The 12,144-nt window shown below is 40.8% G+C and overlaps 1 protein-coding gene and 1 pseudogene across 7 annotated transcripts in view; both read right to left on the minus strand.

The window, feature by feature from the left end:
* Positions 1–12,144, minus strand: part of AHCYL2 (adenosylhomocysteinase like 2) — a 191,399-nt gene that overhangs the window by 26,524 nt on the left and 152,731 nt on the right. For all 7 annotated transcript variants that reach the window (XM_027539022.1, XM_027539021.1, XM_027539026.1 and 4 more), the window contains exon 5: positions 5,715–5,817. In XM_027539022.1, the coding sequence (XP_027394823.1) occupies positions 5,715–5,817 (103 nt within the window). The remainder of the gene's footprint in view (positions 1–5,714; positions 5,818–12,144) is intronic.
* LOC113891230 lies at positions 2,556–4,649 on the minus strand (annotated as a pseudogene).

Below are 12,144 nucleotides of genomic sequence, written 5' to 3' on the forward strand. Positions count from 1 at the left end.
ACCTTAGTCATTCCACCTTCTTCATCAGGAAAACTCTTACACTCTTCTTCTTCTGTTCAAATGTTGCTACACTTCACTGGCCAATTAAGTGGCATGTTCCTAATGAAGCCTTATTAACTCAGCTGTAAGTGATCTCTCATGGAATCTGATCTTTTATTAGCCCCTTGCTGGTACACTGAATGTGGACGTATGATCTGTTGTGGCATTATCATATATGTCCTTGTATTATCATTGTTTGTAAATGTGTCTTTTCTCCTCAACTACAATATAAGGTTCTGAGTGCAAAGACTCTCTTATTTGCCCTTAGAGTCAGTCAATAAGCATTTGTTGGAAAAAAAATGAATGTATATGTACAATTAATTGAACTACATATTTATATATGTGCACTTTCTATACATAATTTACACATTAATAAAAATCTTACAAATTAATGTAAATGAAAGAACAAATAAAATGTTGACAGCGTTTGCAAAAGGAGAGATACATGCACTATAGAACTTTCCCAGAATTTCTCATGAGCTCTGATGCAAATTTTTGTACCCTGATCTGTGTTGTGCTGTCAGAGAGGGAGTGCAAGAAACCGGCAAAGTCCACACTTCTCTATTTCTTTTTTTCTGACACAGTCATTTATTCTTCTTGCCATTGGCAAACACTCCCCAAATCTTACTCACCAGAAATTAACAGAGCGTCTCCATTTTCCTCCCTGACAATCCTTATGAATGGAAAGGGCTTTAAGGGAGCAACTGCCAGTGACAATGTCTAGTGGATAGACCATGTCCTTCCTTTGTTTCAAAACTACCCATTCTGGCAGTATCCCAACCAGGTTTCAACGCTCCTGTGTTTCAAAGTGGTCTTCACAAAAGCCCACATTTTAAGGCTATATGGAGGAGCACAGAGAAAAGTTAATAGTGGTAATAGCCTTGTAGATTTTGAAAAGGCAGTATTAGTCCACATCAGGGTTAAAGGGTCTCTGGCTTTTAATGTGGTGTAAGCCACAAAAATTGGCAATAATATAGAAGACCAATATTTACGGAAAAGGGGAAGAGAATTCAGAAATACAACAGAACTGCTCTAATCAATGCTCCAGGAAAAGCCATCCTGAAGGAGAAACAGCCTAACAGATACTATAGGCTAGGCAAGAGGTTCAGAAAAAGAACTCTTCTTTCCAACTCCAGATAAATATCTACACTTGGTGTCAAAGTGTCAGGTTATAAAGAGGACAAAACACAATGTCTAAAAAAGAGGGTAGAGGACAACATTCTCAGAAAATGCAGACAGACAGACCTTGGCTAAAGGGAGATACGAGAACTTAAGAGGGCTAACAATCAGGTCAAGTCCAGGGGAGAAGGAATGTACACTTGGCTACCAATCTTCATGGCACTACCAGCAATATTAGGGTTCTCTGTCAAATATCAGAGGCAAAAGGGTATTACTCCTCAATCCTCAAAACTGTAGGAACAAGATAAACTGCAGGAAAGTTGATCTGAGGTGGTATTTATTTGTGCTGCTTTCTTCTTTCCAGTCATTTTATGTGAGACATATTTCTCCTAAGGCTGCACATCATGCCTGTGGGTCTGGTTACCAACTGCCACCTGGGACAAAGTATTTCCCAGGAAAACTTGTGTCCAGCGGGTCTAGCTTTATTATTCTAAGTATTTTCTCACTTTCAATCCTAAAACCATAATGAGACAACAGCCTCCATAAATTCTGTCACCCAGGCAGACAGGGGAACCTTATTAAAGGAGTGACAACAATTCTAGGTTCTAGGCTTGTTATATCACAAATACAAAATCATCAGTTGGTATGGTTTTGAAAAGTTAGTTTGTGGAGAAGGGAATGGCAATCCACTCCAGTATTCTTGCCTGGAGAATCCCATGGACAGAGGAGCCTGGCAGACTACAGTCCATGGGGTTGCAAAGAGTCGGACAGGACTGAGTGACTAACACTACTAAAAGCCTAGCTGACACCACACTCAAAGCTGAACAGTTGCTTAGGTTCTTTGGTCTGTGGCTGAGGGATGGAGCTATTCATATGTGGAGATGTACTGGATTTAAAATCAGCTTTGTAAAACCATTCTGGAATAAAGCTCAACTGGAAAAGTGAAAAAAAAAAAGTTAGTTTGGAATCATTTTATAAGATAGATGATGGAATAACTACGGAATCAATGGCACTTCCAAGAACATTCTATAGCCCAGTATGGAAAGGCTAATCGAACAAGTTTCTTAGTCTTGTACAGGGCAAGAGGGCCTACAGTGGACCTTAAGGGGGAGCTCTTTGGGCAAGAGGAGAGAAAATAGGGGGGCTCCAGTGAGAATATCAGGAAAATCTACCAAGAAGAAGATGGGGGTGGGGGTAGTGGAGGGTTCACAAGAATCAGTAGAAGAAACAGTGAAATTTACACAGGAGCAAGGACCTGAGACTGTCACAGCCTTACACAAACAGCTGAAATAGTAAACTTCTCTTTACTCGGCTCCTGTGACTCAGGCCTCTCCACACAGGTCCCTGTGACAACAGCCTTCCATCTACTCTCCCAGGAGTGCTTTCACACTGACTGCCTATTTCCTTCCTCATTTATGACTCGTCTTTGGGGACTTGATTTTCTGGAACTGTGTTGGCACTGGCTTCTGTTCTGGTTGTCTACAGTATGTACATCTCTACAGGGTGTCGCCACTAGCAGTACCTCATGACTCCTCCTCTGATCCTTCCCTACTCTAAGACTCGGCTCTGTCTCAGGAAGCTCAATGCCGGGCTGCTGCCGCCACCTTAGAAACCATCGGCTCCTGGGCTACCACATCCACTTCTCTTCTTCTTGCTGTTGCTGTTTTATCTTCACCAGCTTCTCAAAGCTTTCGGTTGTTGTTGGGTTGACAACAAACCAATCCTCAGAGTGGACAGAGTTGACGTGATACGTGACACCACTCTCTGACACAAATTCTTTCTGACAGAGAAGTGAAGTGAAGTGAAGTGAAGTCGCTCAGTCGTGTCCGACTCTTTGCGATCCCATGGACTGGTCTACCAGGCTTCTCTGTCCATGGGATTTTCCAGGCAAGAGTACTGCAGTGGGTTGCCATTTCCATTTTCTGACAGAGAAGACACTTGTATTTTCCAGCCACAAACGTTCCCAAAGTACAAGAGCCCAGGTGAGCTTTAAGACCAGATGCACTACTGTAGACAGCCTCACAACCCTGGTTAGGACACTGAATGCGATGATACTTCTGACTTCTATTTGTGTAGTACTTCTTGGCTGAAGGTCAGTAGCCCAGGACAAGTATATTTTAACTTCCAATCATCAGGTACCAGATCCTGAAGCACCTTTCTCTCAGGCCATTCCTTGGCCAGTTCATCAGAAGCCAGTTCCTGCAGGTGGTACACAGCTATCTGCCTCTGAACTCGGTCTCCACTCTTTGACTCCAAGCTCATGTCCTTCAAGCACTCTGGCTGTCCTGACTCTGGAAAGAAGAATACAGTACTATGCTCTTATATACAAGTGATATACGAGTCCAGTCTTCAATCTATACAGCTTTCCACAGTGGTGACATTTCAGGGTCATCTTCTCCAGCTCAGCAGCCCCTTTGCTCATTTTCTCACATGGTACAGATATCCCACGATGCTGGTGAAGCTACTAGAGCAACTCTCATGCATGCATCTCAGCTTTCCCAGTTTCTTGAGAACTGTTCAGAGACGTTCCCTCTCACTTGGCTCATCTATTTCATCTCCAGCCTTAAAATGGGGAAGCTATTATGATTTGCCATGACATGATACTTCATCTCTGCTAGTGAAAGAAGCTGTTTCCCACAATGACGACAGGTAAACATTTCCTATTTACAGTTTCCCTGTGTTTCTTTAAGCCCTCTATGGTCTTTCTCCCTACTGCCTGGCAGGTAGGACAGGAGACACTGCCTTCATTCACAATTTCTAAGTACCACTGTTCCTCTAAACTGCCTGCTGCATAAGCCGGTGGTTCCTTCCAAATACGGTGAGTCTGGGCTTTGGGATTAGGCTGAGCTTTAGGCTGCTGCTTCCTCCCATAAAGCTTATGCTTCTTCTGTGGAAATTCTCTGATAGTCTTCATCTTCTTCCTGCCTGGGTTTCCTTTTTCCTTTGGTTGATATTCCATCTGACCCTTCTACATGGGAAGCAGCAGCTGACTTGATCCTTCTCATCTTCACCCTGTAGGTAGATTTTCGGAAGGATGCTAGAAAATCACTCCCTGGTTCATGAAGCAGATGATGAACCGCTTAAGGAGTCATCATGAGGGATAGTGTACTGGAAACTCTTATCCTTTATGGAGGATTGGGTTCTGCTATTCTTAGCTTCCATGATCCTCGTGCTTCTCTGCTGCTTAAAGGGTGTGGGTCCCGGGGTAGCGGGCACTGCACGGAGTCTGGAAGACATCACTCCCTCTCCTCGCCTAACAAATTGACCCAACGGCTCCAGCCAGACAACGCCACTTCCGCTCTCCTCTCCACTCCCAGATGTGGAGTCGGGGCCGCGAGCCCTCTCTGTTTCTTTTGTCCTTCAAGTGTCAGTGGCTGTTGTGTTCAAATATTAGTCTGCCAGGTCAAGTCCTGTTTAGTGCTAAAGCAGAAGTACCAAACATTAAATCAGAGCACACTGCTGAAAAACCAGTAGGACCACAAAATTATATCTGAAGCATTTTCTTTTCTAATCCATATGACCTGGAAAGTGAAAGTCGCTCAGTCGTGTCCGAGTCTTTGCAACCCCATGGACTATACAGTCCATGGAATTTTCTAGGCCAGAATATTGGAATGGGTAGCTGTTCCTTTCTCCAGGGGATCTTCCCAACCCAGGGATCAAACCCAGGTCTCCTGCATTGCAGGCAGATACTTTACCAGCTGAGCCACAAGGGAAACCCCATATGACCTTAGACAGTGAATGTGTTCACTGGTGCTCTAATATTAGCAAGGCAAGGCAAAGCATTAACTAATAATGGAATATCAGACATAAGAAGATATTTGTGGCTGTAAAGCAATACAGTTACCTTGATCATGTTTAACAAAAAGAAGTTCAGAAAGAGAGAAACCTCATCAAGAATAGGGACCCACCAAAACATGGAGACAGTCTAAGTGTTCATCAACAGATGAAGGGATAAAGAAGATGTGGTGTGTGTGTGTGTGTATATATATATAATAGAATATTACTGAGCCTTGAAAAAGAATGAAATAATGCCATTTGCAGCAACATGGATGGACCTTGAGATTATCATACTAAGTAAATTAAAATATTAAATAATATCACTTATATGTGGAATCTAAAAAACAGTATACATGAACTTATTTACCAAATGGAAAGACTCACAGACATAGAACACAACTTATGGCTACCAAAGGGGAAGGTGCAAGACAGACAAATTAGGAGTATGGGATTAACAGATATACACTACCATATATATATATTAGATAAACAACAAGGATTTACTATATGGCATAAGAAAACACATTCAGCGTCTCATAATAACCTATAGTAAAAAAGAACTGAAAAAAGAATATATATGCGTGCATATGTGTGTACACACACTTTACTGTATACCTGAAACTAATACAATATTGTAAATCAACTATACTTCATTTAAAAAAAATGAATATTTCTTCCAAGACAACTTTAAATGTCAACTTTCCTTACAGATTTACATCAAAACAATGGAACTTTTTGAAACCTTTAGCCAGAGACAAAGAATGTGCAAAAGGTCTTACCACTTTCTGCTAGAGCAGCAGCCACTTCGTTGAGGGTGGAATAGATGTTGCAGGCAGCCCATCGGCACTGTGCTCCCAGAGCTCCCAGAGTTTCCATAAGCACCTGTATTAAAGAGAAAGCAGGAGATGAGCAAGCACGGGCCAAACAGCTGGTCAAGGAATTAAGTTTATATATTTGACAATGAGAAAGTACATTATGGAAGCTCCCAGAGTTTCCATAAGCACCTGTATTAAAGAGAAAGCAGGAGATGAGCAAGCACGGGCCAAACAGCTGGTCAAGGAATTAAGTTTATATATTTGACAATGAGAAAGTACATTATGGAAGCTCCCAGAGTTTCCATAAGCACCTGTATTAAAGAGAAAGCAGGAGATGAGCAAGCACGGGCCAAACAGCTGGTCAAGGAATTAAGTTTATATATTTGACAATGAGAAAGTACACCAATGATTTTCAACATGTGCTTTGCAGAAACTTCAGCACTTTGAGAATGGGGCAGGGGTTGAGGGTAGGCATGAGGAAGGCTCCCACTGAGCTGTATGCTTTTACTCATTTAACCTACTGGTCCTCCCTATAAGATTCAATTAAACCAAGGATTTCAGAGCCATACATCTTTTCAAAAACCACCAATTTATAATTCTGCTTCTCTTTACGATGTAGAAAGCCGAAAGAGAAGCTTCCGCTCTAAAAACAAGAAAAAGCTGCATAATCTACCATACTGTAACGTTTCTTGAGCCTATCAAAGAGCCGAGGTCATAATGCAACCAATGAACTCCAGAGAGCGCCAAATCCCTTTAGGGAGAGAGGGAACACAGTTTTATTCTTGTCAGAGTGCAGGAGGAAGAGGTGGCTGTCATACAATAGAGTAAGAAAAAATTAACTAAAATGTTAATGAATTAGTAAAGACTGAGTGTGGGAAAGTATCAATATGTCAGTTTGGAACTTCTGGTGGCCTGAGCCACAATGAGATTTCATACTCATGTGAAAGGGCTTTTCTAGGGGCTTCCAACCAGAGCTCACAAAGGAGACTGGGGGCAGGGAGCTGATTGCCTGTGCTCGACAATAAGCATGAAATCTGGGCACTTCCCCAGTCTTCTCTCAGAGGAAACAAAAGTCCTAAACTGTAGCAAGAAGAGCGGGAATTATGCCTGCCATGAGGGACAAGACAAAGACCCATTGCTTCTGGCGGAGGGTAGAAGTAAAAACTCTCTGCTCCTTGGGGAGTAGCTGAAAACCATCTTGGGCCCAGGACTAGGTATGCTGATACAAAGTAAAAATCACTGCCTCTCCAGGAGGGACAGGAAAATATCTCTGCTCAAGACCTACCACAGGAGAACACTGGAACCCACTAAAAAAAGATACCCCAGTCCAAGGACAAAGGAGAAGCCACAATGAGACAGTAGGAAGGGCACAATCACATTAAAATCAAATCCCATGACCCAGAGGGATGGTTTGGGGAAGGAGGTGGGAGTGGGGTTCAGGATGGGGAACACGTGTACACCCATGGCAGATTCATGTTGATGTATGGCAAAACCAATACAATACTGTAAAGTAATTAGCCTCCAATTAAAATAAATAAATTTATATTAAAAATAATAATAATAAAATCCCATACCCATCAGGTGGGCGACCCACAAACTGGAGAACAATAATACCAATAAGTTCTCACACTGTTGTAAAGGTTTTAGGTGCCACACCAGATTTCCCAATGTGGGGATCCGGCAAAGGGACTGGTAATCTCCAGGGAATCTGACTTTGAAGGACAGTGGTATTTGGTTATAGAACTACCACAGATACAAGAAAAAATTTGACAGAAGTGGCAGGAACACTGAGAAAGTCCCATTTTCACAGAGGCTGGCCTAAGACTGAGATTGGACCAGAAAAATTTAAGAAGCCCAATTGCTCTCACTATGAGCCTAGGTCCAGAAAACAAGCAGTCTTCTGCTGTGGGGGGACATGCACTTGAAGAGAGAGCCCCCCTGTGGCAAGCATGTGCAGAAGTAGTTGACAGCCTGAGGGTGGAGCAGAAATACTGAGAGCCCTCTGGCTTGGAGGAATCTGTAGCCTTTGGTACGGAACAGAATTGAAATCCAGACCAGTTCATGACAATAATGGGAACTAACATACTACCATTCAATATAAAAGTTCAAGACACACCAAAAAAGTGAAAAACCCAACCCACAGTCAGGAAAGAAAGTATTCAAGAGAACCAGACTCTGAGATAAGCTAATGTTTGATCAGACAGGAACTTTAAATATGATTATCATATTTATGTTGAAGCAGTCGAGAGAAACAGATCGACATCCATGAACAGATAGAGAATTTCAGCAAAGAAATGGAAACTATAAAAAACAAGTGAAATAGAAACATTGGAATTTTTTTTAAGGTATCAGATTTAAGAATTCTTTCATTAGACTTATCATACCAAACTGGGCATATCTAAGGATAGAATCAGTGAGCTTGAAGATAGATCGATAGAAATCCGCAAACTGAAATAGAGAAAGAAAAAAACAGTCGGAGAAAAATCAGAAGAGAGTATCTAAGATCTATGGGATACCATCAATGGTCTAATTTACATATAACTGGAGTTCTGGGAGGAGGAGAGAACAGGGCAAAAGATATATATGAAGAGTTAGAGATCAAATTGCCAATATCCGCTGGATCATCGAAAAAGCAAGAGAGTTCCAGAAAAACATCTATTTCTGCTTTATTGACTATGCCAAAGCCTTTGACTGTGTGGATCACAATAAACGGTGGAAAATTCTGAAAGAGATGGGAATACCAGACCACCTGACCTGCCTCTTGAGAAACCTATATGCAGGTCAGGAAGCAACAGTTAGAACTGGACATGAGACAACAGACTGGTTCCAAATAAGAAAAGGAGTACGTCAAGGCTGTATATTGTCACCCTGCTTATTTAACTTATATGCAGAGTACATCATGAGAAACCCTGGGCTGGAAGAAGCACAAGCTGGAATCAAGATTGCCGGGAGAAATATCAATAATCTCAGATATGCAGATGACACCACCCTTATGGCAGAAAGTGAAGAAGAACTAAAGAGCCTCTTAATGAAAGTGAAAGAGGAGAGTGAAAAAGCTGGCTTGAAGCTCAACATTCAGAAAACGAAGATCATGGCATCTGGTCCCATTACTTCATGGGAAATAGATGGGGAAACAGTGGGAACAGTGTCAGACTTTATTTTTTTGGGCTCCAAAATCACTGCAGATGGTGATTGCAGCCATGAAATTAAAAGACGCTTACTCCTTGGAAGAAAAGTTATGACCAACCTAGATAACATATTCAAAAGCAGAGACATTATTTTGCCAACAAAGGTCCGTCTAGTCAAGGCTATGGTTTTTCCATTGGTCATGTATGGATGTGAGAGTTGGACTGTGAAGAAAGCTGAGCGCCGAAGAATTGATGCTTTTGAACTGTGGTTCTGGAGAGGACTCTTGTGAATCCCTTGGACTGCAAGGAGATCCAACCAGTCCATCCTAAAGGAGATGAGTCCTGGGTGTTCATTGGAAGGACTGATGCTGAGGCTGAAACTCCAGTACTTTGGCCACCTGATGCGAAGAGTTGACTCACTGGAAAAGACCCCGATGCTGGGAGGGATTGGGGGCAGGAGGAAAAGGGGATGACAGAGGATGAGATGGCTGGATGGCATCACCAACTCGATGCACATGAGTTTGGGTGAACTCCAGGAGTTGGTGACGGACATGGAGGCGTGCAGCACTGCGATTCATGGGGTCACAAAGAGTCGGACACGACTGAGCGACTGAACTGAATTAAACTGAATGGGCAATTATTTTTGAAAATTAATGAAAGAGGATCCGGGAACAATACTATTAACACTCCAGTAGCAAAGAGCACAGTAGTGTACAGATCCACTAAAGGAAAAGGAACCAGCACTCCATGGAGAAGAGGCTTATTCCAGGGATAGGACAGGGAACGTACAAGATGAGCCTAGAGCCTCTTGTATCAGAAGCAAGGAAGTGCTCAAAGAATGAAAGGGATATGTCAAAAGGCAAGGCACAGAAGCAAGATTTAAGGGGTTCCTTCTGGCCAAAATTTCAATAATTTTTATCATAATAAATAATGATAGTAATGGATTATAATCCATTAAATAAAATAGGAAACAATGACTCCATACCAAAAAAAAAAAAAACTGAATAAATAAATGGAAAGCTTGATGAAGAATGGGATATTCACACAGTTTCTTATATCTACCTCACAAAATACTTATTATTACAAAGGGGGAAAAATAACTTTTACAATAGAAAAGTCTGACAGATACCACCTCCATTGAAGGGATCAAAATGAAGTTCAGTTACGGGACAAATTGAGATCAAGTGCCAACTGATAGGATTAAGTGGAAAAAAAAAAAAAAAAGGCAGCACCATTTCCTACCAAAGGTACATAACCTGAATCTAATAATGAAGAAGCATCATAAAAGTCTGAATTAAGGACATACTGCAGAATAACTTGTCTATAATCTTCAAAGTGTCAAGGTCATGAAAGTCAAAGACTGATCAACTGCCAGCACTGAAGAAGACTAAAGAGAGATGACAATTAAATGAGACATATAACTAGGGATGAGATCCTTTGGTTATAAAAAGTATTTGGACAATTAGTGAAGCTCAAATGGGACCTAAGGATTAGACAGCAATTATGAATCAGTGTTAATTTCCTAATTTTGAATGGTTGTATTCGTTGTATAGGAGAATATCCTTGTTTATAGAAAATACACACTAAAGTCTTTGTGGAAGCACCATCAGGTTGGCAACTTACTCTCAAATGGTTCAGAAAATAAAAAGTTATCTGGTACTATATTTGCAACTTTTCTATAAGTATGTTTATTTCCAATTTAAAAAATTATTATAATAAATTTAATCCACTGATTTAATCCTGACTTACCTTCACTTCAATCTGTAAGATGGAGACAGGCAGACAGGCTTCTTTTTAAGAAGGTAGTGTACCACCCCACTATTTTGACTAAGAGTTATTTCAACAAGGACAAAGGTTTGGTGAAAAAGTTTTAAAATTTCCTGATGGTAGTTAACTTTGGGTATTGATAATTTTCATTTTAAAAAATTTGTATTTTCTAATATTTATATACTAAATTAAAACTCTAATTAGAAATATGCTCTACTTAAAAAAGAACACTTGCAAACAGCTCCACTAATGTAGGCGAACATCCTCACATAATTTATCTAAGGTCATATAGTAAGTTAACAGCAGAACTACTCTACTGTCTTAATTTCCTTACCTTTCAATATCTGATCCCATTTTTTTCTCTCCTGTTTTGCTTTTCACCTTAAAGAATTTCTGAATTCCTATAACTAGGATTTCTGAGTGTGTCAAACAAAAGAATCATACTGAAACATACCTACAAAGCAATAAAAATAATCTAGAAAAGTGACTGGGGCCAAGAATACAAGAACTATTTAAAGAACTATGAGTCAAGACTGCTTGCTGGCTATCAGGGCTCAAGCAGAAGTACAGGCAGGTGGAAGTGAGAGGGGGACAGAGGGTAAAAGCTGGTTCAACTTGATTTTAAATCATTACTGTTTAGAAAGAGTAGCTAAGAAATATGATTGGAAAGAACTATGGAAACACACCTAAAAAATATAAGTAGATCCAAGTCTTAATGAACCATGGACAGGAAACTGTTAACTATGATAGTTATTTCTGGAGCACAGGATTATAAGAGACTGTCTTTCTACATTATAGACTGTGGTAATGCTTGAATGGGCTTCCCCAGTGGCTCAGCGGTAAAGAATCCACCTGCAATTCAGGGTGGGGAAGATCCCCTGGAGAAAGGCATGGCAACCCTCTCCAGTATTCTCACCTGGAGAATCCCCATGGACGAGGAGCCTGGTGGGCAACAGTCCATAGGGTCATGAAGAGTTGGACATGACAGAAGCGACTTAACACACATACAATGCTTGAATATTGTAAAATGAACATGAACTACCTTAGTAATCAGAAAAAATAAAGAGATTAGAAATAAAACAAAGCAAAATTCCTTTGTAATTGTTTTTTAAAGGATAAAGAAAAATGTGGTGAGGGAACAAGAAAATAATAAAATTGGTAAACTAATTTTCATTACTCCTTTCAGGAAAAAAAAAATAACCTTGAAGAGTGGTAATATTCAGTGAGCCAGGGGGTAAAAAAGAAACTAGTTGTAATTTAGCAACATGAGACAGGACAGAAGCACTTACTATTTTAAGTCACCACACTGAAGTCTCATGTCCCTGACCGGGGAAGCTCAAAAAAGGTTCCAAGATGGTTTCTGCCTTCATTTATCAGTCTACAGTTCCAAAAAGAGTAGCTTTTCAATTTATTATACTAATTTTGGGTCGCCAAGGTACTCTTCCTCAGAGAACATGTAACCCAGAAAAGTCTCATAGGGAAGATGCTAACAGCAGCTG

This window comes from Bos indicus x Bos taurus, chromosome 4 (genome assembly GCF_003369695.1).
Source record: "Bos indicus x Bos taurus breed Angus x Brahman F1 hybrid chromosome 4, Bos_hybrid_MaternalHap_v2.0, whole genome shotgun sequence".
Lineage (NCBI taxonomy): Eukaryota > Metazoa > Chordata > Mammalia > Artiodactyla > Bovidae > Bos > Bos indicus x Bos taurus.